Below are 27,785 nucleotides of genomic sequence, written 5' to 3' on the forward strand. Positions count from 1 at the left end.
GAAACACTATGCTACTTTGATAAACATTTTTGTTTATTCTAGAGATTTTTTTGGGCATGCCTGCATGTGTGTTTGTGTGCACGTGCGTGTTTTTCGAGACAGGGTTTCTGTGTGTAGCCTCGGCTGTCCTGGAACTTGATGGCCACCTCCGCCTGGCTGTGAAGTGCATTTCAAACTACTAGACTGGTTAAACACTCTAACACCGCCAGTGCTGGAGACAACTCTCATAGATGTTGACAGGGTCTTTAGATTAACAGGAACTGTCGAGAGCATCTACATCTTTATCTGTCAGAAGTGGTGTATATATTTAAGTTACGGTCTGTATTACATAGAAATTCACCCACTACTTTTAGGTCACAGAGAAATGTTCACAAGAAGATCCATGTAGCACTGTGGGGTTAGTTGCTTTTAGGTTTTATTTTGTTTTGTTGAAGCATGTTGAAGCAGGGTCTTGGCATTAGGCCAGGCAGGCCTCACCATCAGACTCTTCCTGCTTAGCTGCCTTGCTTATTCTTGATGGAACTGAGAATCCGCACTCGGACATGCTACAGTGAGCATTTCTGGGAAAGACGATCACAAACACTGCTCAGTGAATACAGGCTACTACTTATGTAAGGCAGCATGTAAAAGGGACACGATCCAATCGAAGGTTATCTCCTTTAAATGCTGATAATTGTGGGCAAAATCTTCTCCACTAAAGGTTCTGCTGTTTCTATGTTGGTATGCAGTCAGGACTCACCATAGCACACCAGGAAAGGGCTCTACCACTGAGCTCCATCTCCACTCCAAGGAACATATGTCACTTCTACCATCCTGACACGTACTGGGCACAAGAAACCCTAACATACTTTTGCCACACTGACAAAAATAAACAGTATTTTCAATTTTATTTTCCTGGTCACTAATGAGGCCGTGCAGAACCTGGTCATCATGAATTATGATAGAAGAGGTAACTGTGGTTACAAACAGAGGGCCATAAAGAAGTAAAGGGTAACAGGGTGAGGGTGGGAAAGTGATGCCTTTGGGAAGGGTGAACGGCCAGCTCTTCCTTGGCTGAGAATACTCTCAAGACTCAACAGAGACTGAAGAGTCACGCTTCAGAACAACGCCTGCACACGTAACACTGTGTGTGTGAAGGTTTGCACACGCAACATTTTATATGGAAGAATGAGTAGCGAGAACAGTCGCAGGCCAGAGTTCAGAGAAGACAACAATGTCAAAGTTGAGGAGAAGAATTAGGAAAAAAGATACATAATTTGCAGATCAATGAAACTACTGAGCAATTAGTGAACAAAGAAAGTAATCAAAGATCTCCTCAACTCACATGATGCTTAATGATAAAATTATAATCATGTACAAAAAAACACAGGAAGAATACAAGTTCTCAGCAATGAACTCATTGTAAAACTTGAAACTGAAACACAGAACAGTTGGGGCACCTGAGAGGTCGCTGCTCTCAATTCGCCGGAGGTCGGAGTCAGCCCAGAAGAGCCTGCTCAGCTTGCTGTCGAGAGCCAAAGCGACGGGCTTACTCAGGCCACTGAAAAAGAGAACCTCCCGTTCTGTTCCATCCAAGGCAGCCCGTTCAATTTTGGGAGATCTTTCCTGAAGATTGGTAAAATACATATACCTACAGATAACAGGAGAAAATTAAAAATCACTGAAGAATCAGGGAAACACAATATTCTTGATAAGACAAATGCAGGAACATTTATGTACAACAGCTCATTGGAAGGACTCCTGCCTAACATGGGCAAGGCCTTGGGTTTGAACCCCAAAAACACAAACACAACTTTAAAAAAGATAAATGGAGGTTATGCTTTTAAATCTATTTTAAAATGTTCAGCTATCTGCAAACAAACAAAAATTATGTATAGAACTGAGTAGATCTGGTTAAATCTCTCTATCTCCTTACGGAAGTGTGTTACAGTGACCACACTCTGCTCCTTCTGTGGCACTCTGGGGTCTGCACTATGCAGTCAGTCACTCTTAGCAGGCAGTGTCCCAGGCAACAGTGTGCTGGAGCTTCTCACTGAAGCACAACTGAGAGTAGCTACCAGTTAACCTTTCTCTGGGTCCTCCTGCCCTGCCCTCTATTTTTTTTTAAAAAGGTCAAGAAATATATTATTATTTTTTTTTTCTTTTTTCTTTTTTCCGGAGCTGGGGACCGAACCCAGGGCCTTGCGCTTGCTAGGCAAGCGCTCTACCACTGAGCTAAATCCCCAACCCCATATTATTTTTAATAATAGTAACAAAGGGTACCAAGAAGTTTTCAAAAAGTTAAATTTTATAGATTAAAAAAAAAAATATCAATGGCCAGGGAGATCCAGGAACAAATTGTCAGTTATTCCTCTCGTTAACCTTTTTAATAACTAGAAATGAGACACACAGAGCACGTACAGGTTCCATCCTTTCCTGTGACTCGAGAAGGGATCCCTTTCCCGCTGACACCCCTGTCATCTACTCAGACGTATCTGAACACTGCACTGTTTACCAATGCAAAGCTCTGTTAGATGAAGGAAGACATTTGAGTCATTCACAGAGGAGCGGAAGGTCTAGTAATAACTACAGACTGAAGACAGTTAGGTAAGGCAAACTGGAAAGGAAGCATGCGCCTAAAGAGACACAGAGTGAGCAGAGGAATCCAGAGTGGGAGAATCCCATCTGCCTGGGCGTGGAGGAGTCAAGGGAGGCTACCCAGAAGGTGTGGCAGTGAAGTGGCCCTGGAGGTGTGGGTGGGATTTAGAAGTAAACCATGGAAGAACTCTGGGCAGTCCAGTCAGAGAAAGCAGTGAGAAGATGCAGGCAGGGCACGGAAACACTGAGTGGAGTTCTATGCACTGAGAGAGAAAGGAGGGTGAGGAGGCAACAGCGGCGGAGGCTCAGGCTGTGACTTTGAAACATACCCTTTCTCAGGGTTTACCACAATGGCTCGAGGTCTGTCTTGCTCGCCTTTTAGGACCACTCCAACTGATCGACCATCTAATCTCGTCACATCAATGACATTGGTAGCTTCACAGGTCCAATAGATGTAACGGCTATAAATATCAATGCTGAGATCATAGGGCTGTATTTCAAGGTTCTGATTTGGAACCGAGCTTACAACTACAGTAAAACCCTAAAGAAAAGAAAGAAACATACAAGTCAGATTCCACACCAGACAACCACAAGGCAATAAACACAATTCTTAATTTCTGTGATCACACATCAGAAGGGTATCTGGTCTTTGGAGACGTTCTTTAAAAACGGGTTTTTATGAGTGACGTACTTGCTTATTAACATGCATTTCAAATATGCCCTGGCTGCTTTAACCTGGAACAGAAGAGGGTGGTGGGGACAGACAGATAGGTCTAAGAATCTGACAAAGCCTTGATCAGAGAGGGCTTTCTCCCAGAACAACAAACAACTGTCGCTCCAATCGCAACCTAAAAATACATCTAGAGCAGTGGTCCCCAGCCAAGGGTGATGCTACTGCACCCACAGAACGACACAGATGTAGGAATGTGCTCAGATATTTTGATATCAAGATGTGGGAATCCTACTGGCTACTACTCGGTGAAGACCAGCAATGCTGCTAAACATGCTGCAGTCCATGGAGACATACCTCGTCTCCACAGCCGCACATAAGCGCGCACACGCATGCATGCACATGTGCGCACATGCACACTGCTTTACAGCTGTGGTTTTCCATACATTAGCTGCCTGCATGCTGGGACTACTGGCCTACATGGAGATGTTTGGCTACAAAATTAATAATAGTAATTATTATCATATGACTATTATTAACATAATTTTTTCTTACAAAGCCAACCAAAAGATTTATCTATTCTGCACAAATAAATTTTATTTCATTTACACTAGGATTCTAAGTTAATACAACCTTTTAAAAAGTTAATTTATTTGTCATGTCTGTAGCTGTATCATTTCTGTCTACCATTACTGGCCACTAGCACTGCCCTATGAGTACAAGGAATTGCTAAATGGTCCTCCACACCCTATTTATGATTCCCTCCTTGTTCTTTACCATTAGAAAGACACAGAAAAACTGAGTAATCTCATTTCCCTAAATCTTAACACATTCAAAATGTAACACCCAGTGGCTACTGTAATCCGAAGCTTACACTGACTGAGCCCAGAAAGGAAGGAAGAACGAAGTAGTATGGGAGTCCATGACTTGTGCATGGCACAAATGAGACTGCTAATATCATCAGTCTCATCCTACAATCCCCAAATATTTACCAAAAATACTGAATCAAATTGTTGGTGTTTTTAATTTTTACTAAGATCATGTTTCTTAATCAATGAGTCTTTTAAATAAAAGTTATTAGTGATGTAATTACTATCTATACAATCCCTACCATTAACAGGTTGAGGCTTTATGCCTTGCATTATGTTCAGTCAAAAAAGTCACTAAGATTTCTAGTGACTGACAGAGCTGGGAGGAACTAAGGCCTACTTGATTTCAAGACACATTTCTGCAAACAACAGGATAATGGAAAAATGGCACGAGCAGATGTAACCAGTGGTGAAAGTCACTAATGACCTCTTTCCCCTGATACAATGTGCAACCCAATGCCATTATCAGATAATAATGTCTCTAGAGTATAGTTACCTTCAGAAGGTAAAAATAAAAAAGTATGAGCCCCGGACTTCCATTTCCCCTGTAAGCAAAAGAAGCAGTGTGGATGGTTGGAACAATTTTAGTCAGCAGTGAACTCTAGCTTAAGCCTGAGTTACCTGGCCACCATCTTCTTGTGCCTTTCGTATCATGTTTTGTCGAGAGTCAATCCAGTAGAGCTGCTTGTCCAAAGGGTCATAATCAATGGCCCGGACGTTCCGAAGGCTGTGGATAGGAAGGATGATGTCAGGACTCTGTTGTTCATCAATCACCATGCGGTTGATGGCGCTCTTCTGACTGAAGAGCAGGAAGGTGGTAGGAGCTTTAAAAAGAAAAGAGCAAATCTAAAACACAGTGAGGGACGAGGGTCTTCATCAACCTCAAGGTTTGATGAGGCTGTTACATGACATGTATCTCCAATAGAAAGGAATGCCAAGGCTAAGAGAAGAACCCTTTGACATGCCTCCAGAAGCTTTCTTCACAGTGAGAAGGATCACCACTCGGATATCAAGCCCGCTGTAACTGTTTTGCGTGCCCTGCCTGCATCTTCTCACTGCTTTCTCTGACTGGACTGCCCAGAGTTCTTCCATGGTTTACTTCTAAATCCCACCCACACCTCCAGGGCCACTTCACTGCCACACCTTCTGGGTAGCCTCCCTTGACTCCTCCACGCCCAGGCAGATGGGATTCTCCCACTCTGGATTCCTCTGCTCACTCTGTGTCTCTTTAGGCGCACGCTTCCTTTCCAGTTTGCCTTACCTAACTGTCTTCAGTCTGTAGTTATTACTAGACCTTCCGCTCCTCTGTGAATGACTCAAATGTCTTCCTTCATCTAACAGAGCTTTGCATTGGTAAACAGTGCAGTGTTCAGATACGTCTGAGTAGATGACGGGGTGTCAGCGGGAAAGGGATCCCTTCTCGAGTCACAGGAAAGGATGGAACCTATACGTGCTCTGTGTGTCTCATTTCTAGTTATTAAAAAGGTTAACGAGAGGAATAACTGACAATTGGTTCCTGGATCTCTCTGGCCATTGATATTTTTTTTCCTTTTTTTTTTTTTTTATTTTATATATTTGAACACAGTATCACTGCTTTCAGGCACACCAGAAGAGGGCATCAGATCCCATAACATTTGGTTGTGAGCCACCATGTGGTTGCTGGGAATTGAACTCAGGGCCTCTGGAAGAGCAGTCAGTGCTCTTAACTGCCGAGCCATCTCTCCACCTCCTGGCCATTGATTTTTAATCATCTAGCCTATTTTTCTGTCTTGCAAAAATACTAGCCATCTTATTTTTAATGAATCATTTAATAAAGACATAAAAGGTTATAGATTAAAAAAGATTTTTAAAAGGGTTACAGATTTTGATTTGCAGAGGGAAAAAATGATCAAAAAAACTAATCATAGGGGGTTGGGGATTTAGCTCAGTGGTAGAGCGCTTGCCTTGGAAGCGCAAGGCCCTGGGTTCGGTCCCCAGCTCCGAAAAAAAGAACCAAAAAAAAACCCACTAATCATAGATCCTCATTCGGAATGTAGCTCAGTGAGAAAAGACTTGCCTAGCCTGCAAGTCCTGGGTTCAAGTCCCTCAATGCGGCTAAAAAAAAAATTTAGACACTTTAACACTATCTTCTATAATGTTAAAAACAAGTGTTAAGGTCGGATACCGTGGCTCAAGCCTCTAATCCGAGCACTCTGGAACTGAGGCAGAAGAGTCAGTGCAAACGTGAGGCTAAGCCAGTATGACACTGTCTAAAAACAGAGACCTCCACACGCACACATACAAAACAAAACAAAAACGGGTTGGAAAAACGGCTTAGTGATGGAAGAGTGCATGCTGCTCTTGTAGAGGATATGAGTTTAATTCCCAGCAGTCACATCGCAGATCACCCCAAACCAAGGAGACCCAACATTCCTTTGCAGTCTCCATGGGTACCAGGAATATATATGGCACGGATACACATGTTCAGGGAAACATTCATATATATAAAACAAAAATAAAAACCACACAAAACAACAATAAGTATTTTTAACTTCACCAAAAAATGTTCTGTTTCAATGGTAAGATGATAACCCAATTGATGAAGTGAGGAAGTGTGTCCCAAGACCACACTCCCCCATCCCAGAGACTGAGTCTCTCACTACTCTGTAGTCATCTCCAGTTCGGGAAAGCATCTGAGAAGTAGAGATAAGAGGCTAACAGTGATTTTTATGACCAGCCTGTGCCATATGATGAGGACCTATCTTCAAACCTACCCGACAAAAGGCATTAGAGAGTGTTACCACAACAGGAGACCTAGAAGGCATGTGAGAGTGTTACCACAACAGGAGACCTAGAAGTAATTTGAAATCCTAATATAGCCACTCCCCATTCCTGATGAAGGTAGTTTATCAGTACCAATTCTTTAATTTGCTATATTTTTCCCTATACATATATATTTACCACAAAATTTAATTTAAGGGGCTGGAGACACAGTTCACTGGTTGAGAGCTCTTGTTGCAGTACAAGATTCTGTCCCCAGCACCCAAATGGTGGCTTACGGCCTTCTGTAACTGTAATTCTAGGGGCTCTAACACCCCCTTCTCACCCCAGTGAGCACCAGGCACACCTGTGACAGACATACATGCAGGCAAACAGAGCAATTAGAAAAAAAAATCACATTAACATACTATGATATAATTGCCACTATCATACTATTTCCTTTGGGGAAACTACTAAGGAGAATTAATACCACCTGAATACAAGCACCCAGGGCACTGTGACAGCTGACCAACATAGAGATAGCCACAGAGCGTGGCACATAAAGAATGGAAGGGCTAGGCAAGGAAACAATTTGTATCGTGAATAGGACTGAAATAGATTGCACTGTGCTACTTAGGACCACATGCAATTTAAAACTTACCAATAATTTCTGGAATTTTCCATGTATTATTTCCAGATGGAGGCTGACTACAGGTAATGGAAACCAAAAGAAATGATGGTGGGACAGGGGTTGCTATAGTCTATACACATAAATTTGATGATACTTTATGTTCCTTGGTGTTCAGCCATTACCCAACTCAACAGACACATCCTTCTCAAGGATGCGGGCACAGGAAGCAATGGCAGAACTCCTCGCCTGACCCCTGATCTGCACAGTGCTGACTTATGGTTCTGGGCTCACTCACACTCATGGAAACAAAGGAACACATTGGCATTGAGAAAAACCCTGATAAGTGCAATATTGCATTTCTGTTAAGTTCTTCACTAGCTAAAGCCCACACCCAGTTTAGAAGACTCAGTACATAGCCACTCTATTAGAAATCTCCACCACACATTGACCTAACAACTTTGAGCAGTGTTAGTAGAGTTCTGCTCTAAGAACATACTTAGTGGCTGTAAAGTTGTCTCCCCACAAAAGATTACTTTTTGGCAACACTACTTTCTTAAGCTCCATTTGTATTAAAACTCTGGAAGACTTAGGAATTTTAGTTCTCAATTTTCCTGTGCGGGAAAACATTTGACTGGTTCCTAATGGGTTTTGTTGAGTGCTCTCCTCCAAGCCAGCTTGTAACCAGTACACAAGATTCCACAGTCATTGTAGATCTTATTCTAGAAATGTGCAGTGTGGTAAATAAAGCAGAGGCCAAATGGTATATGTCTGCAGTCCTAGCCACTCGGGAGTGTGAGAAAAACTGCTTAAGCCCAAAACATCAAAACTAGCCTGGGCTACATATTGTAACCTCTATCTCAAAATAAACAGAACTCAGTTAAATCTGTCTCTAAACAGATGCTTGTTAACAACAACAACAACAGGAAATCTACTCGAAGACGTGAATAGGCCTGCAGGTGCTCAGCAAGGCACCTGCCACTAGTTTTAATGGTACACATTCCATCTCCAGCACCAACTCCTTCAAGCTGTCCAAGACCTTCGGATGTTTGCCATGAAGCATGTCGATATGTGCAAACACAATAAACTCAAGTGTAATTTCTATTTTTAATTAAAAAATTAACAATTATAAATGTTGGAATATCTCTCATGAGCTGATAATTTGATTTTCTTACAGTCCATGCTTAAAGTGACACAACACATTTAAAAGTCTAAGTCCATCCTCCAATCCTCAACCACATTCTCACATCAGAAAGATCTTTAAAAATACAAAATAAAACAAACACACCTAAGCATGGCAGTACACTCCTGTAACACCAGGACTTGAGAAGCAGAGGCAGGAGAATCAGAAGTTCAAGACCTACTCTCAGCTGCATGGTGAACTTTAAGCCAGCCTTCCTAACTCCTGACTCAAAAAAAACCCAAAAAACCAAAAAAACAAAAAAACCCACCAACAAAACCCCACGAATTAGGCACTGGGTTCTCCTAGCCTTGCAGTCCCTCACTGAAGGTGACATGAAGAGGCTGGAGGTGTAAGCCAGAGGCATCCTTGGCTGTTTCCTGACAGCACGGGTAAGTTAAGGAAAGTAAGATAACCTGTAATTTAAAGGAAGGGGCTGCTCTTGAGGAAGAACAGAACCGTCTTCATGGCCAACTTGACCACATGTGACTGCCATCCATGGTACTAAAATACTGGATAGGGACAGATATCACTTCACTTTTGGAGCCATGCTATGTACCTTGGAGACTCAATCTGTCCAGAGGAAACCTCATTTCCCAGTTTACACAAGGTACCATAGGGCCACTTCTATAACAAAGACGGGATTGAGAAACCTGGCTTCTTTGTTTCATCCCCCAATGTCCTCACTCTCCAATACTAACCTCCTGGGTCACCTGTGGACATCCTCAAAGCTCACGTTCTCACCTCCTCAAGTCCTGACATAAATGCCACTTTAGTATAGATCTTTCTGACAACCCTATTAACCATGCATTCTCTGCCACCACATTTTCTTCCTCTTAATACTTCTGTATATTACTTATCACTATATAGCCCTCATACTTTCTCTCTCTCTCTCTCTTTTTCAATCTCAGTCCTCATACCTTCCTCTTAGCAGTTCTGGGAAAATACAAGGTTGGTGAAGGCAGGTACTTCTGTCTATTTCATTCATTTCCAATGAATTTTCCAATGGTTACAATAAGGCAAGTGCTTAATACATACTGAATGAAAGAATGAAAAGATTACGTAAAGAAATAAGCATTGAATGGCAACAAAGGCAGCCTTGTAGCCTTGATTTTGTAAATACAAGAAACAGGTATAAATGAAAAACTCCAACAGGCCACACATCACACAGAGTGCCATTTAATCCCTATATTATCATTTTACAGATAAGGAAGTTGTAGCTTAGAAAAGTTAAAGGTTTCTCAAGACTGTTAAAGCTACTAAGTAGGAGGCCACACATTCACCAGAGCCACCCATTTCTTCATTTATTTTACTTAACAATAATCCTGAGTGCCCACCGCATACCAGAAGCAATAGTCTAGGCACTGCAGATACATTAGCAATGAAAACAGGAACAAAGCCACTGCTTCAAAGGCTCCACAGTAAGCACTAACAGAGCAAAGGAAGTTACAATGTGTAAACAGTGGAGTTCTCCATCACATTACACACAGCCAACAGTGAGTGCTATGGAAAGGAAGCAGCGGGACCCTGGTACTGACACTGGTAAAAGGAGGTTTTCCACAGTAAGCGCTGCAGACTGTCTTGCTATGCAGGTCAAAATTAAGCAAAGACAAGAAGGATGGCCATGGAAAGTTTTGCAAAAAGACCATTCAAGCATATTATGAAGTAAGAGCTATGCTCATGTTGGGCCTTGAAGGCCTTGCAAGAGCCAGGGTTTTTACTCTGCATGAGCTTGAGTGCCGTCACACTTGCGCCCAGAAATAAGCTGGTCTGACTTTTAAAATCAGTAAGATGTATATGATGTGGGAATACTTTTGAAAGTAACAACTTTCAAAAGTGTATTAAGCTCTTCCTAGTACACGAAACCTAATACAACTACATGCAAATATTAAGTGGTACTCAAGAAGAGCACGCGAGAAGCCTTGAAGCACTGCTGATTGTACCAGATAGTCAACCAACTAAGGGCCGTAAGCACTGACCACACCCACACCCCCGGGGTCAGTCACCAACCAACCAACCAACCAACCAACCAACCAACCCACTAACCAACCAACCCACTAACCCACGGGGCATGTGCACAGTGAGCTCAGGAAGCCTTCTCGTGTTACTGCCAGCTCCATTCCCTAACGGTTCTCCCTCCATCCTCTCCTTGCACCCAAAGCTGAAGCTGTTGAGAGATGCCCACTGTGATGCTTACTCCCTCCTCCCTTCCCTTCCCTGACTCACCGCTCGGCTCCTCAACTTGTCCTTCACCACCACTCCCCGAAACTGTCCTCATGCTCACTCAGACCACCTCTGGCCAACATGGATGCAAACCATCTAAAGGGTAAATTCTACTTTTCAGCCCTCACCTAGCCTCTCAGCAGCTGTCGACAGCTACTCTCTTCTTTGGCACCTCAATGCTGTCTGCTGTGATTGCCTTTCTGGCTGTGCCAATTCTCAGTGCCCTCTGCAAACCTGTCTTCCTGAACCAGTTATTTGGGCTGCCAGGTCCCGCCTTACTCTCCACAAGGAATTAAAAACTACGGCGCATAACCCAAACCTGGTCTGGTGCCCTTCTCTGTAATGCTGTCTGTGGCTGCTGTCATGCTACAGCGGACAGAGCTGGACGGAGCCGGGTAGGGATAACAGAGCCCACACATCTCGTGTCTAAAACCTGCTACCTGGAGCCCAGCGCTCCTTTCCAGGTAGGGAACCTCATGTAAACACCTCAGCTCTAAAACACACACCTCAGCCTTCCCACTGCCTTCTGGTAGTGTGCTGACACCGACGCTGATGCCAGCTTGGAAACCATCTTTGCCTTGCTCCATTTCTCTGCTTCCCTCCACTACTCACTTCAAACATTCTCACTAACTCTAAAGCACACCCAGAGGCCTGAGCATCTCTCCATCACAACCATCACCGCCACACTGCGGTCCAAGTTTCCCCAGAGTCACACCGCTTTTCACCCATTCTGACAGCAACTCTATGGCTATTACTCACATTTTTAAAATGAGAAAAATTAAGGGTTAAAAAAATTGTTTGGGGTAGACTGGAGAGATAGCCCAGCAGTTAAAAGCGCTCATTGTCTGCTAATCCAGGTTCAATTCCAATATTCACAAGGCCAACTCATAACTGTCTGTAACTCCAGTTTCAGGAGATCTGACGCCCTCACAAAGATAAATATGCAAGCAAAACACCAATGCATAAAAAAGTTTAAAAAGTTAATCATAACAGTGTAATATTTTTAAAAAGTAACTGCAAAAAGAAAAAATACGATTCTTTTTTTGTGTGGGAGTCTCTAAAGCAAAACTGCTTAATCATAACCTGTGTTCTTTGTTCACACCTGAGCTGATTTCTCAAAAGAGTACATCCTTCTCTATAGGATACACTTTTTTCAGGTAATGACAATGTAATTTCACTAATTAATTATATTTAAAATCTTACACTAAGCTGCTACTTTCTGACAGTTTCCTGTCTCCCAAGACTCTTCCTGACCTGATGTCCATATATCTTTTGACCATTTGCTAATTTTCTTATCCAACTCTCAAGACATGGACGTCTACATATACTTAAGCCATACACCAGGTTTTCCATAGCCAACAATGCTGTAACTTTTTTTTGTTAGCACTGTGTTCATTTTTTTAAAGAATTATTTATTTTATGTATGGGAGAACATTGTAGTTCTCTTCAGATACACAGAAGAGAGCATTAAATCCAATTACAGATGGTTGTGAGCCACCATGTGGTTGCTAGGATTTGAACTCAGGACCTCTGGAAGAACAGTCAGTGCTCTTAACCTCTGAGCCATCTCTCCAGCCCCCCTGTGTACTCATTTTTAATGTGAAATTTTTGTCAGTTTTTAAAAAGATATTGTAGAGTGTGGTGGTTTGAGTAGGAATGGCCTCCGGTGGCTCACAGATTTGAATGCTTGGTCACTGGCAGGAGTACTATTAGGAGATGTGCCTTTGTTGGAGGAAGTGTGTCATTGTAGGGGTGGGCTATGAGGTTTCGAAGGTTCAAGCCAGGCCCAGTGTCACTCTCTTCTTGTTGCCTATGGATCTGGCTGTAGAATTCTCAACTCCTCCAGCACCATGTCTGCCTGCATGATACCACACTTCCTGCAAGGATAAGAATGGGCTGAACCTCTGAACCATAAGCCAGCTGCAACTAAATGTTATCCTTTATAGAGTTGCCTTAGTCACGGTATCTCTTCACAGCAACAGAACTTGGACTAAAACATCGGGATACCCTTCTCTCTCATCATTTCAAACTCTGGGCCCAGGCAAGATGAAAAGACCTAGAATCAAGCAGTGACGGCACACATGGGCACTGGTCCCACCTGTCAACCACTGCTTCATCCTGGGTTTAACTTCTTCATGAGCATTGTCTGTATGGCTTCATGCACAATTAAAATATTATTTGTCCTGTGTTATGTATTTCAAAGAAATATATTAGAATTTTCTTTGTTCTATTGTATGTACTGCTCTTCCGTATGACTAAATAAGCATTCTGTATGAATACTGGCATGCTTCTCTGACACTACACATTTTTTACTAAATACTTAAGCTCAAGAGTAAAAGACAACTCTTGTATAAATTAAATTGCTATCATGAATTAAGCAGCAAAACCTGGTGTATCTCCCCAGTCTTACCTTTTTAATTATACAATGTTTTACTCTTTAAAAAAAATTTTTAAGCATTCTCAAAACATTGCTTTGTCTTCTAATTCCAGCTGCCCCTGGAGAATGCTGTAACTTACCACTACAGGTCCTGTTGTCAGCATTCAGGGAGTAGTGGGCAGGGCATCCACACACAAAACCTCCAACAGGCACAGCCAAGCAAAGGTGGGAGCAGTGCCCGTTGCTGGAGGCACATTCATTCCACCCTGCCTGCCGGGAAGAGTGAAAGACTAGGATGTCCATCACATAATCCAAATGGCCCTGGATGATGGTGCGGTTTTGGCCACTGGTTTTGTTGGCACGTTCAATGCTGCGTCGGCTCCAGTCTGTCCAGTAGATGTAATCTTGGTACTGAGTTAAGCCAAAAGGATGAGGCAAGTCATCTGCTATAACTTCACGGTTGAGTCCTATTTTGGGAAAGTCAGTAGACAAGGGAGAGGCGTAAGCGTGTGAGGAACAAGTATCTTTTTGGGGGAAAAAAAGGTGGCATAAGAAACATTAAATTTGTAAGCAATTTAAAATAGAACACTTTATTTAAAAGCAATTCTAAAACCAGATAAGACCTCTGAAACTAGTCCATCTTAATCTGCTCCATGCCTAAAACTCATCTTTCTTTATACATCACTAGGTTTCTTTAAACTCCTATGATCTATTTTGATTTTGGTTTTATTTCCTCTGCATGAGGACTTACAATTCAGTATTTCATTCTCCCTTCCACAAAAAGATGGGGGGGGGGGGAATACATGTGCACATGAGTATCCTCTTCATAAATATCAGTACAGATCCAATAGTAATAAAACTGCATACTATATAAATAAATAACTCTAAGTCACCAGGCGACTATTAATAATAATAAAAAGGTGCAATTCTAGAATAGCTGCCAACACAAAGTGTCAGCCACAGCATCGAAACAAGGATGAGTGGCAGCCACTGACTTTACATAAATCACCTAGAAAAAAAAATCTAGTGACGTTTACCGAGCATATTTGAAGATTCTATTAAGTTAGTGTCCAGGTCTGTCCAGTAAAGCCGCCTCTTAGCATAGTCGATGGTAAGGCCATTTGCTCGACCCACATTTGGAACTAATGTAGTGCGTTCACTTCCATCCATAGCCGCTCTGTCAATCTTAGGCTTCCCTCCCCACTCAGTCCAATACATAAATCTGGATTCAAAACAGTAGAAATTTAACAGTTCAGCTTGATTTTCTGGAGAAAGAGATCATATTCATGTATAGTAACTGAATAAACTTGGAAACTTTATAGTAAGTCAAGTAAGTGGATAAAAAGTCATGGCTACGTTTCTTCAAGCTCTAGTCATTCCAACTAATTGTGCCCTGAGCTCCCACAGAGGTGTGGTCACGCAGCTCTCCTTAGCATGTCAATCAGACTGTGCTACCCAGGCCAGGAATTAGAGACAAACAATGACTTCTTTACTGCAGCATTAACATTTATAAAACTAGCACCAAAAAAAGGATTAATGATCCAGTCGAAGAATCTGGTTTACTTTACTAAAATATCTTTCTATATTTCTGAGTGAAAGCAACTTCAAATTTTTAAATACTGATTTACCTTCCAACTTATATAAATCAACTTTCTTCAAAAAGAAGCTGTAAAAGTATACTAATGTAAAAATAAACAGTGGTTTTTGAAAGGCTCACGTTAAAGGCAAAGTCAGAAAATATATTTGGTTATACAGTTCAAGAAAACACACTACACAAATATGCACAATGTATACCATCCTAGTATGTTGGCTGAGCAATTAATACAATACTAATATCCTTATGACATTTAAAATTCTCATCTACTTACACCTTACTTTTCTGAAGATTCACTTTAATCTTAATGCTCCATAGGGCTTTTTATATATGGAAGGCCAAAACAGTGAAGAAGTATGAAATCTCTCATCTCATGTTTCCAAGCCAGTTAAATGGCACAGCTAGAACTAGAACCTCACTCTTAACCAAGTACCTCCCCAGCTAAGCTGGTCAGCTGCTAGTGCTTAGCACTGAGCCTGGGGAAATCACTCCACACACTGGCTCCCATGAAATGCTTAAGGACAGACACTCACTCAACAGCCTGCCAACTGACAGTTCACTTGGTAGCAATTTATCTGCTATGAAAATTAGAGTTGTTTGCATTTGTTCTTGTCAGTTTAAAGCCATGTGCACACTACTGCAATCCAAAGAGAAACAACTATGACGGGGCAACCTATACTAGAGTCCTTAGTTGTTAGCACTGAATTTTTCTGACTGGCATGTAGTGCTTAAAGCAAAGATCACCACAATCCCACCTCAGTTTCTGTACACAAAGACACTGTCCTTCACAAGGCCCCCCCACTAGATGAACAAAGATCTAATAGTGGACTTGATGTGAGGATTCCACTAGAAACTATGTTCTTAATTTTCAGATATCTCAGCTCCTACATGAAACCTGCTCAACTCCTGTAATAAAGACCTAACCCTGAAAGAAGTGTGCTGTAATGAACAGGTCAGTTAGTCTATTACATAACACCACGATTTCCTAAGTTTACAATAAAGACTAATTGCCCACTTTAAAATTAATAGGTATCCTTAAATGCAACTTTGGGGCAAGGTTTTGGGTTTGATTACAGAGAGAGAGAGAGAGAGAGAGAGAGAGAAGACACACACACAGATTAAAAAATGAATGGCACTTTTTAAAATACATAATCATCTACCCCTCTACCTGTGGGGATACATTCTAATACACTGCCCCCTCGATTCTGTATATATCTGAAAGTACAATACTAACAAACCCTATATAAGCTATGTTGTTTTTCTATACTCACCTGTGATAAAGGTTAATGTGGCCCCCAAGGACTAGCAACTAATAAAAAATAGGAAAAACACATAGCATAATAAAAGCAATCTCAAACTCATGATCTTCTCACCTCTTGAATGCTTTACCTAATTATTTCTAGACCCCTGGGAACCAGAACTGTGGAACGCAGAACCAGAACTTGGGAGTGGGGGTCCACACTAGCTGTTTCTCAGTATGGAACACTGCTATAGAGGGTTTCCAGTAGAGGTCGGGACTCCACGTACTGAAGGGGTCTGAGCGAGAGCAAGCAAGCGTACAATGATGATAACAACACTGTTCACGCAGTATGTTAAAGCTGACCGATGAATACTTTATTATGAAATCTATCTCACTTTCTTTAGCGAATGTTATTATAGTGAAGTAAATTTTAGTAATGAACTATTATTAAACGGCAAACTATGAACGGCCTGGGTTCATTTGGTTTTGAGGTAAGTTGTTAATCTGTAGCTGGCTTGAACTCATGATGTAATAGGGCTGTTCTTGAACTCCCAGGAATGTTTCTGCCTCAGCATGCCAGGTGCTGGTCCTACAAGTATGAGCCTCTATGCCCCGCAATACCTGGTTTTAAAATGAATCTTTCCTATAATTTAGTTGTCACATTATTAATAAACATTAAGACATCGAGGATGTAATCATAACCACTGTGTGATGAAGCTATAAAGAATACATACATAAAGCTATTTACCCTTCAGCAGGATCCAATGCCAGAGCTCGGGGACTGTCAAGGTCTTTCCATACCAAAACCTGTCGGTGCTGTCCATCCAACTTTGACACCTCAATGCGATTTGTTCCTGTGTCTGCCCAGTATAAGTTCTTCCCAAGCCAGTCCACTGCCATGCCTTCTGGGTAATCTAAGCCGAACTCTACCACATGTTCCAGTGCACTGCCATTCATAAAAGCTCTGCTAATAGTCTGCAAAAATAAAATTTGCAACTAAGACACATGGTTTAAAGTTAAAAAGGTTATTCAGAAGTCTGGACTTTATTGGTGGTACAAAGATAGAGAAGTGACAATTTTTAATAAATATAACTGTAATTAAGCTACTTCAGGGGAAAACTTCTAAAATGAAGAATCAAAAATTTTTCCTATTAAGGCAATGAGATGAGATGCCTCGTTCGCATACACGTGTGTGTGTGTGTGTGTGTGTGTGTGTGTTTATTTTTTCTTGTCTGGTGTGTTGTGTATACACTGGGTATACACAAGTCAGAGACTAACACTGGGTGTCTTCCTCCATTGTTTGTCACTATATTCTTCAAAGACAGGGTCTCTCACTGCACCAGAAGCTCACTGTTTGAGCTACACTGACAAGCAAGTGAGCTCTTGGGATCTCCTATCTCCACTCCTCAACACTGGAGTTCCAGACATACATAGCCTTTTACATGGGTATTAGGGGTTTGAACTCAGGTCATCACATACACATTCTTACCACCCATGGAGCCGTCTCCCCAAAATGAGTTTTCTTTGGAAATTTCTAGGTAATCTAGTGAATAAGAAGGGACCAAAATGCTATAAAGCTTACTGGTAGTCCACTTTCTGAAGACACCTGAAATTACCCTAGGCCACTGTGTCAATTCAGATCTTAGCCGCCTCTAAGCTCATAAAACAAACAGAACCAATTTTTATATCATCATTATGGTTTTGAACCCCATAAATTTTAAAGGTTCGTAATAGATGTTAGTAGTAGCCTTACAAGTTCTAGGCCAAGTTGTATATAAGTGGCACGTATCTGCAGATACTCTCATTTAACACAAGAGTCCTGCAAGATGGGAGATCACTCAGCTAAGCCCAAGGTTTATTTTCACCCCCCACACACTCAATTAGTGGACTTTCTTAAATACCACTAGAATCGAACTACCTGGCCGCAACATTTCATGTTCTTTGCAAGTTATAAGTGCATAACAGTTATCAGAAATAAAGCCATGATCTAAAAGACTATCATCCAGATTTTAGTCAAGCGTTTCTCTCACTTTCTCAGTAAGCTTCTCAATATTAAAGCTAGAAAAAAGAAAACACAGGATGCTGTAATTCACACTCAGGACTCTCCACCACAGCTTATATAGGCCTCTATGAGTGATGCACCTCTGTGTGTGCAGCACGACACTGTAATTGAAGGTCTCCCTGTCAGCCCCTGCATTAGCACTTCAAGCTTCGTCACTAACCTTCAGGGATATATCGGTCCAGTAAATTCTGTTGTCTGTGACATCAAAATCCAAAGCAGAAGCTTCTTTGACACCCGTGAGAGGAATGGCCACATTGTTGTTGTTTGTTTCCAAAGAGATGCGTCTTATATCTGCTCTCCGTGAGAACAGAAGGAAAGCCTCAGGAACAATGCATGTCTTCATGTCACTAATGAGCTCAAAGCCAATGGGACAGGCACATCGAAGTCCCTGAGGCCTGTAGAGGCAAAGATGGCTACATCCTCCATTCTCCTCAGCACAGGGGTTAGAACCTAAAAGAAAATATGTTACAAAAATACAGAAAAGCACACACATTGACAAAATCAACACATATTCACATTTAGTTCATAAGGATATGACTGTGTTAGTCCTAACCTAGTTCCAACTCTATTTTTATAAACAAGCAGTATCAGGATTACTCGTGAGAAAAATACCAGCAAACCTTTTGTACCTACAGTAAGCTGTAAACTAAGGTGAGATATATATATATATATATATATATATATATATATATATATATATCTCACAATGAGTTCCTTTGACAAAACTGGCTGCCTATGGATCTACACGCAGCAGACCACACTGTGACGTCAGCATATGAGGCAGGTATAGTAAAGATGATTTTAAATTGATTCAAGCATCAACGATTCACCTTACACTCTGCTGCTTCTCGTCATCTTTTCTAGGTCTAGATGTACTCAGAGACTCTGGGGCGACTCACCAATGACTCTGTGAACGCTTGTGGCCTTCAGTCCCATGAGGTCTGGCAGCTGGTCTATTATGACCTCCCTCTCTGCACTCCGCTTGTGCACTCTCTCGATGCTCCGCCTCTGCCAGTCAGTCCAGTAAACATAGTCGCCCAGCAAGGTAAACCCAAATATGTGAGGGATCTTGTCTTCCACCAGCACTCGCCTCCCAGTGCCATCAGTATTCATAACCTTCAGGTTTGAGATGGGAGAGGAGGTGGAGGAGATCTAGGTCAGAACCCTTGAATGTGAGTAAAGTGGAAACTCCCACCATCTATTGCATGAAAACTCCAAGTCTCAAAAGTGCTGCTAAGACAGTGTCACAAAACACACCATGATTTAGTGATAATTATTTCAAATATTCACCTTACATTCATATTTGACCTCTTTTTCTAATTTCTTATTATCCTTCCTTTAAAATTTTTCTGGTAAGCTTAGATTTAATATGAGAAACTCTTCTGCTAAATGACTCAAAATTAAACATAAATTATCATTAAGTTTGCATGTGTTTCAGATTATAAAGTATAAACACTATTTTGTTTCACAACATTGTTTTTCATCCTTTCAAAGGACTGCTTTTAAGGAATGTTTTAATGTAGTTTCAAAGGAAACTAAGGTTCATTAAAGTCATACACCACTTGTAAAGAGTTGGTATCTTTAATTCTGTTATATAAGTAACAACCACCACCAAAAGTTTAATAAAGTGGAAAGATACCTCGTCAGTCCCTCCTGTGAGGTCTGCTGTACCTGGAGCTGCAATCTGTATGTGCACATACATGTACATGTGCACATACATGTCGAGATCAGGGCTATACTCCTTCTTCCCAATTTCACAAGAGCAATGTTAATGAATCCAGCCTTGCATTTGTGGCAATCTGTACTAATCTTGTTTTGAAAGATTGAGAACGCTTCCTACTGTTTAATTCTCTAAGAGTATTGCTACAGTTTTAAGTGGACTGTGTCCTAGGAGAATCAGTCTTCAGATACCTTATGCTGGTACTGAACATACGGACATGTGAACAACGTCTACCTCAACAAACCTTAAGAGGCATCAGAGAGAATCTCACATGAAAATATTAACTTTTTAATCCAGGAAGAAATACTGCATGTAAGGGGCTGAGCATATAGCTCAGTTGATGTATTATCTGTCCAGCACACAGGAAACCCCAAGTTCAATCCCCAGCACCTCAAAAACAAAAACAAAAACAAAACCAGGAAGAGGCACAATGCTGCACATGCCCACAAGATTAACACTGGGACAGGAAGGGAGAGGCCGAGACTAGGGAAGGACTTGGAGGCCAGCACAGGGAGGGTAGGCAGGGAAGGTAAGGTGACAGGGTATCCTAGTAAGTCAGCACTGTTAGTGTCCAGATGGGCAACCAGATGTTGTCTTCTCTACCATCCCTAAAAGCTCACACACGTTTGCCCAATTTCCATCAAAGAAACCTGGCACTCAGAAACTGTTGTGTGTCCCTGTATTGTCACTTACAAGTTTCAATAATATTGAATATACAGCTAATGGAAGATTATATTCATTTTTCTATCAGATATAAAGAGATTATTAGGCAACTATTTATAACAGTAACAATGTTTTCTAAAGATCAAAAACTAAACACTATTCCATATCCTTCATGAAACACTTATTAAAGTTAACAATTAATTTGAAAAAGACTGTTTTGAATATTCATGTTTTCTTGCAATAAGTCATTCTTAAGATAAACTTTATGTGTAAGGAAGATTCTCGTTTTTATTTTGTGGTCTGTACATCTGTTCCTGGGTGAGTAGATGAGCATGCATGCGAGTGCGAACGGAGAACAGAAGAGGGTGGGGGACTCTCTAGAACTGGAGTTATTGGCAGCTATAAGCTGCCCATTGTGAGCAAACCAAACTCTGGTTCTCTACAAGAGACAAATGCTTTTACCTGCTGAGTTACCTTCCTATTTTAGGTAAAAAAAATAAATAAATAAATAAACAGTGAGAAGGGGCCAGTTATTTGTGTCTAACTTGAATGTGTGCTCTAGCAGGAGCCTCAAACTCCTTCTACAGTCACTATTCAAGGACCAAACACTTCAGTAATGTTAAGTGGCCTTTAAACTGGGGATATGATGAAATGAAACTTCTATTATAAATAAGGCAAAGCACGAGAAACTATCCTGTCTGTATGCCTGACTTTTTTTTTTTTTGACACAAAACTTAATTTAATAGAAATTTTGTTTGTAGTTCTTACACTCTCAGTGTGAGCTGTGCTAGAACTGGCTGCCCCACCAGTGGCCCAGTCCTGGGGGCAAAGGAGAAAGGGGAAGAGGCCCATTCTTCCTCAGTGCTGGAGGGAGGGAGGACACCACCCCCTTCTCCTGCCCTCCTCTGAGATTCAGAAAGGAGAAATGAAATCTCAAGCCTAGGACTTTTCCTCCACACCCATTCCTAGAGTTGGAGGATAGTGACCAAGAGATGGAGAAAGGGACAGAAAGAAAAAAATGTTGATTCAAAAATGAGAGACCAGGAAACAATTTATACTCTTTTACCCTTAATGCTTATGATATTTACTTTTAAACTCTTGGTTTCTCCTACTACAAAATATGTATACAGTTCATAAAAATGGATGAGAGAGACAGACAGACAGACAGACAGACATAGGAGAAAGATAAAATGGATGAATGGATGGATAGAGATGGATAGATAGACAGACAGACAGACAGACAGACAGACAGACAGACAGACAGACAGGAGAAAGAATGGATGGATAGATATATAGGTAAGAGAAAGATAGAAGGATGTACAGGTAGGTAGGTAGGTAGGTAGGTAGGTAGGTAGATGGGTTAATGGATTGATGGATGGACAGACAGTTGGACAGACAGACAGACAGAAAACCCTGCCTACTTGAGAGGACTTGAGGGCATAAAGGCATAAGGAAGTCACAGTAGAGTGAATATAACAACTGGGAGTAAAAGAATAAAAATTACTATGGTTGCTATCATCGTGTCTATAAAGCCTTGCTCTCCGCTCTCCGCTCTCCTCTCTCCACTCTTAGTTTACCCACGCTCTTAAAAGCACAATCTGTAATACATTTTACATTTTATTTATTTTAGTATTCATTTTCTGAGATAGGATCTCACAATACAGCCCAAACTAGACACAAACTCAAGATTCTCCTGCTTTAAGCCCCTGGTAATGGGGTGGCAGAAATGTAGCTTCATTCCCAGTTTAAATACACTTTCAGAATATCAGGACTATAATCCTCAAATGGGGTTGTGAGGATTGCTGAAAATACCTGTGAGAGCTCTCAGACCAGCTCCATAACAACAGCCAGAACTCATTTGTACAGTGCTCTCACTCTCATTCCTACAGTGTTATGACTTAGACCACAAATGCTCTTCTTCCCCAAATTTTAAACCTATGGAAAGGCCATGGCAAGACACAATAGGTCAGGAGAATGGACACATTTTTCCTTTCTAAAGCCAGAGATACAGAAACAACTTTTAGCCCTATTCTCTTACTTCTTAGACTCTTAGGCAGGAAAAGCTTACTTAAAACTCCTCATATTGATAAGATTTAACTTTTATTATTTTTAACTGTGTAGGTGTTTGTATCTCATGTGGACCTGTGCACATTAACACAGCTACTCAAGGTGGACAAGGCATCAGGTTCCTGGAGGTGGAGTTACGGCATGCTGGTGTGGTGCTGAGAAATGAAACTGGATCCTTCAGAAAAGGAGCAAATGTACTTAGCTGCAGCACCTATCCAGCCCGCTATGTCCCCATCTTAAATTAAGAGATCATCTGACTTAATCCACCCACACTGGAGTTGGAATCCACACTCTCTATACTCCAGCACACATCTCAAGAATTCCTTCCCAATACTTCCCAGGAGCTTCCTTGTACTTAGATCAGGCCTCTTGGGAGAAGTGTATAGGACTGGAATGACCCTGCATATCTACTGTTCATCTGACGGTCTTACTTCATTGCCATATTATTTGCATATGCTCTGTGACAACTGCCTCCTCCTCTCATCACTAACTCCTTGCTGCCAACAGATTCTGAACTGGAGCACCGATGAGGGAACTCGAGAGACAGCTCCAACTCCTCTCTTCGCTCAGCTCCCTGCTTTCTACTTCTTTTAATATTCAATCGTCTAAAATCCCACTGAAATGCCACCAAACTTATTGAGTAAAATCTGATTGTATTTCTTTTTTATTTTTCATTTCTGTTTATTTTACTGGTTAGGAAGGAGGGAGAGGAGGGAGGGAGGGAGGGAGGGAGGGAGGGAGGGAGGGAGGGAGGAAGGAAGGAAGGAAGGAAGGGAGGAAGGAAGGGAGGAAGGAAGGAAGGGAGGAAGGAAACCTGGCTGCATACTTTTCAAGACTAATAGATTTCAAAGATCCTACTGAATCAACCCAATTTCTGCTCTTAATTTGATGTAGAAAAGTGACTCAGGAAGACATCTCTAATGGCAACCTGAGACTATCAAACCTTCTTATAAGATCAGGGTATACTAAAACAATTCTGGTTTGGCTAGTTTTATCACTATCTTAAATCAATTATCTCACATTATATTATATTTAATAAACTACACTAATTTGCTGATTACAAAGTTATCCATCTTATTAAAATGAATTTGTCTGTCTAGAAGTACAAATGAGATGACTAAAACGGAATACTGTAAAATAAAATTTACATCTCTACCTCAAAATATTAAAGGAGCTACCGACTGCTTTCTCAGGGCTCTACCACCCTGTGTCATTGTGTTTGTTCATTTGGATGAAGGAGAACTTAATTACAAGATGGCCAAGGGCTGAGGAGATGGCACAGCTGTTGCAAAAGCACAAGGACCTGACTGTTCCCCAGAAAGCACACAAGAGACTCAGGATGGTGGCACTCTCACAATCCCAACACGGGGAAGATGGGGGCAGGAAGATTCCTAGGGATTTCTGGCCAGCTAGTCTCTCCTACTCAGTGAGCTCCTAAGAGTGCCTCTCTCAAATAAACATGGTGGACAACATCTGAGAAGGACACCTGAGGGTGACTTCTGGCCTCCACATGTACCCACATACATCAACAACCCCCCCATACACACACACAATAAAAATAAAAGTTTTACTAAAAACTGGAATGATTCAGAGCTAGGAAGCTGCCTGTGGTTGAGAGTACTGGCTGCTCTCTAATGGACACAAGATCTATCCCCAGGACCAATATGGCAGCTCACAAGCCTCTGTAACTCCAGGTCCAAGGCATCTGATGCCTTCCTGTGGCCTTGCAGGCACATGCATGGTGCACATGAAGCACATATTTATATGCCAACAAAATCCTCATACTCATAAAATAAAAACAATGTTTTTAATGGAAAACTAGACATGAATCTGGATAATACACTAAGAATAAAATTGAAAATCATAAATAGGGGCTGGAGAGATGGCTCAGCGGTTAAGAGCACCGGCTGCTCTTCCAGAGGTCCTGAGTTCAATTCCCAGCAACCACATGGTGGCTCACAACCATCTGTAATGAGATCTGATGCCCTCTTCTTGTGTGTCTGAAGACAGCTACAGTGTACTTATATAGAATAAATAAAATAAATCTTTTTTTAAAAAAAAAAGGGCTCAGTGGTAGAGCGCTTACCTAGGAAGCGCAAGGCCCTGGGTTCGGTCCCCAGCTCCGAAAAAAAGAACCAAAAAAAAAAAAATCATAAATAAACAGAAGCCACAATTCAAAAATGACTTTTTTAGCTCGTATAATACTGCATCTTCTATTTAATAGCTATCCTTCCTCAAGTCCTCTGATTTTTTTTTTAAATCTTAAGTGATCAGCAAATAATACTGACAAAACAATTAAACTGGGTTCAAATTCTCACTGGACAGCAAGAATAATGTCAAATCTGTCACAGTATCAAATGTCCAGTGGGTGATTAGAAAATGGTAGTTCCTACTGGTTAAAATTTATTTTACTGAAATGTTTTAATACCTAAGTATAAATGGATAAATTTAATTATTGAAATGCAATGCTATAAAATAAGAAGTATCTAAGTATAAAAATATATATAGAGATAATGGACTGAAATAACCACAGTGATAAAGGATAAAATTAATACAGGCCTATGACATTCTAACAATCTTATTCCTGTTTCCCAACTTCAGACCTACTTGCTTTTGTTACTTAGACATAAATAACTAAATTAGTAAGCAAACGGAGCACTTTGCCAATTGGATGGGGTCCACTGTGACTTTTCTACACTCTGTCTTGGGGTTTCCACTGCTATGAAGAGATACCATGACCAAGGCAACTCTAATAAAGAACAACATTTAATTAGGGCTGGCTTATAGGTTCAGAGGTTTAGTCTATTATCAACAAGGTAGGCGCTTGAGAATTCTGCATCTTGAACTGACTGCAGCCAGGAGAAAAACTGATTCTTCTACACTGGGTAGAGCATCAAAGCCCACCTTCTCCAATAAGACCATAATACCTCCTAACAGTACCACTTCCTATGGGCCAAGCATACTCAAACCACCACACCATCTCTCCCTAAATCAAACATTAAGTCAACAGAGCTAATTCACCAAATAGTGCCAAGGTAAGTGAGAACAAGACTGGTCAAGAAGGGGAGCGGCATGCACAGTCAAACCACAAGCATATGCCCTGGTGGACCAGAGCGAACAAGGAGAGCCCTCAGCAAACAGCTGTTGAAATTCATCTTGAAGTACAACTCTGATAAGGAGATGAGGTGGTCCCAGAAGAACAGAATTAATGTATGTTAAAGTCCCATGATGAAGGACGCACTCAAGTGTGTCTTCTGAGATTCTAACAAAGATGCTCTGACTGAAGCAGAGAGAATCCACACAAGACATAATAAGTCATGTCTACTTCAACTTAGCTGATGTAATTAAGATGTGCTAAATATTTTAACAGAATTGTATTCACATTTCCCCTTAATTCCTTAGTCTTCCTGTTCTCATCTGTTACAATTTTGACAACAGAATTGGGTCTAAAACAATGTTCTCCAAGAAAAATAGAATATAATTCACATACATGATCCAAGTGAGTGGCAATTTCAACTTCTCTAATTTTTTATTTAGTATTCTGAGACAATCTTTCACTATGTATCCCACTCAGCCCTGGCCTCCAATACCAACCCTTCACTACTACTTCAAAGTGCTGGGATTTGAAGTATACGCCACCACGCCCATCTTTCAAGTCCAAATTCTCTGTAACCACATTGTAAAAAGTAAAGTGGAGGAAGTCCCACACCCGCGGATCCCGGCCCGCAGCAGCTCTCTGCTCCCAGACCCGGTGAGAGAGAGACCCAACCGCCTGGTCAGGTGGGCACTCCTGAGGCTGCAGAGCGGAAGAGACCACCAACACTGCTCACCCCTGCCCACATCCCTGGCCCAAGAGGAAACTGTATAAGGCCTCTGGGCTCCCGTGGGGGAGGGCCCAGGAGCGGCAGGACCCCTGCCAGAGACACCGCCGGACCCTGAAGGAAACAGACCGGATAAACAGTTCTCTGCACCCAATTCCCGTGGGAGGGAGAGCTAAACCTTCAGAGAGGCAGACAAGCCTGGGAAACCAGAAGAGACTGCTCCCTGCACACACATCTCGGACGCCAGAGGAAAAAGCCAAAGACCATCTGGAACCCTGGTGCACTGAAGCTCCCGGAAGGGGCGGCACAGGTCTTCCTGGTTGCTGCCGCTGCAGAGAGCCCCTGGGCAGCACCCCACGAGCAAACCTGAGCCTCAGGACCACAGGTAAGAGCTAATTTTCTGCTGCAAGAAAGCTGCCTGGTGAACTCAAGACACAGGCCCACAGGAACAGCTGAAGACCTGTAGAGAGGAAAAACTACACGCCCGAAAGCAGAACACTCTGTCCCCATAACTGACTGAAAGAGAGGAAAACAGGTCTACAGCACTCCTGACACACAGGCTTATAGGACAGTCTAGCCACTGTCAGAAATAGCAGAACAAAGTAACACTAGAGATAATCTGATGGCAGGAGGCAAGCGCAGGAACCCAAGCAACAGAAACCAAGACTACATGCCATCATCGGAGCCCAATTCTCCCACCAAAACAAACATGGAATATCCAAACACACCAGAAAACCAAGATCTAGTTTCAAAATCATATTTGATCATGATGCTGGAGGACTTCAAGAAAGACATGAACACACTTAGGGAAGCACAGGAAAACATTAATAAACAAGTAAAAGCCTACAGAGAGGAATCGCAAAAATCCCTGAAAGAATTCCAGGAAAACACAATCAAACAGTTGAAGGAATTAAAAATGGAAATAGAAGCAATCAAGAAAGAACACATGGAAACAACCCTGGATATAGAAAACCAAAAGAAGAGACAAGGAGCTGTACATACAAGCTTCACCAACAGAATACAAGAGATGGAAGACAGAATCTCAGGAGCAGAAGATTCCATAGAAATCATTGACTCAACTGTCAAAGATAATGTAAAGCGGAAAAAGCTACTGGTCCAAAACATACAGGAAATCCAGGACTCAATGAGAAGATCAAACCTAAGGATAATAGGTATAGTAGAGAGTGAAGACTCCCAGCTCAAAGGACCAGTAAATATCTTCAACAAAATCATAGAAGAAAACTTCCCTAACCTAAAAAAAGAGATACCCATAGACATACAAGAAGCCTACAGAACTCCAAATAGATTGGACCAGAAAAGAAACAACTCCCGTCACATAATTGTCAAAACACCAA

At 41.6% G+C, this 27,785-nt stretch overlaps 1 protein-coding gene across 4 annotated transcripts in view; it reads right to left on the reverse strand.

The window, feature by feature from the left end:
• Positions 1–27,785, reverse strand: part of Lrp6 (LDL receptor related protein 6) — a 133,771-nt gene that overhangs the window by 25,058 nt on the left and 80,928 nt on the right. For all 4 annotated transcript variants that reach the window (XM_087657744.1, XM_087657745.1, NM_001107892.1 and 1 more), the window contains 8 exons: positions 19,059–19,275; positions 18,320–18,609; positions 16,846–17,072; positions 14,301–14,485; positions 13,404–13,730; positions 4,738–4,940; positions 2,907–3,118; positions 1,440–1,630 (listed from right to left, as the gene is read on the reverse strand). In XM_087657744.1, the coding sequence (XP_087513870.1) occupies positions 1,440–1,630; positions 2,907–3,118; positions 4,738–4,940; positions 13,404–13,730; positions 14,301–14,485; positions 16,846–17,072; positions 18,320–18,609; positions 19,059–19,275 (1,852 nt within the window). The remainder of the gene's footprint in view (positions 1–1,439; positions 1,631–2,906; positions 3,119–4,737; positions 4,941–13,403; positions 13,731–14,300; positions 14,486–16,845; positions 17,073–18,319; positions 18,610–19,058; positions 19,276–27,785) is intronic.

The sequence above is a fragment of the Rattus norvegicus genome, chromosome 4, assembly GCF_021556685.1.
Source record: "Rattus norvegicus strain SHRSP/BbbUtx chromosome 4, alternate assembly SHRSP_T2T, whole genome shotgun sequence".
Taxonomy (NCBI): domain Eukaryota; kingdom Metazoa; phylum Chordata; class Mammalia; order Rodentia; family Muridae; genus Rattus; species Rattus norvegicus.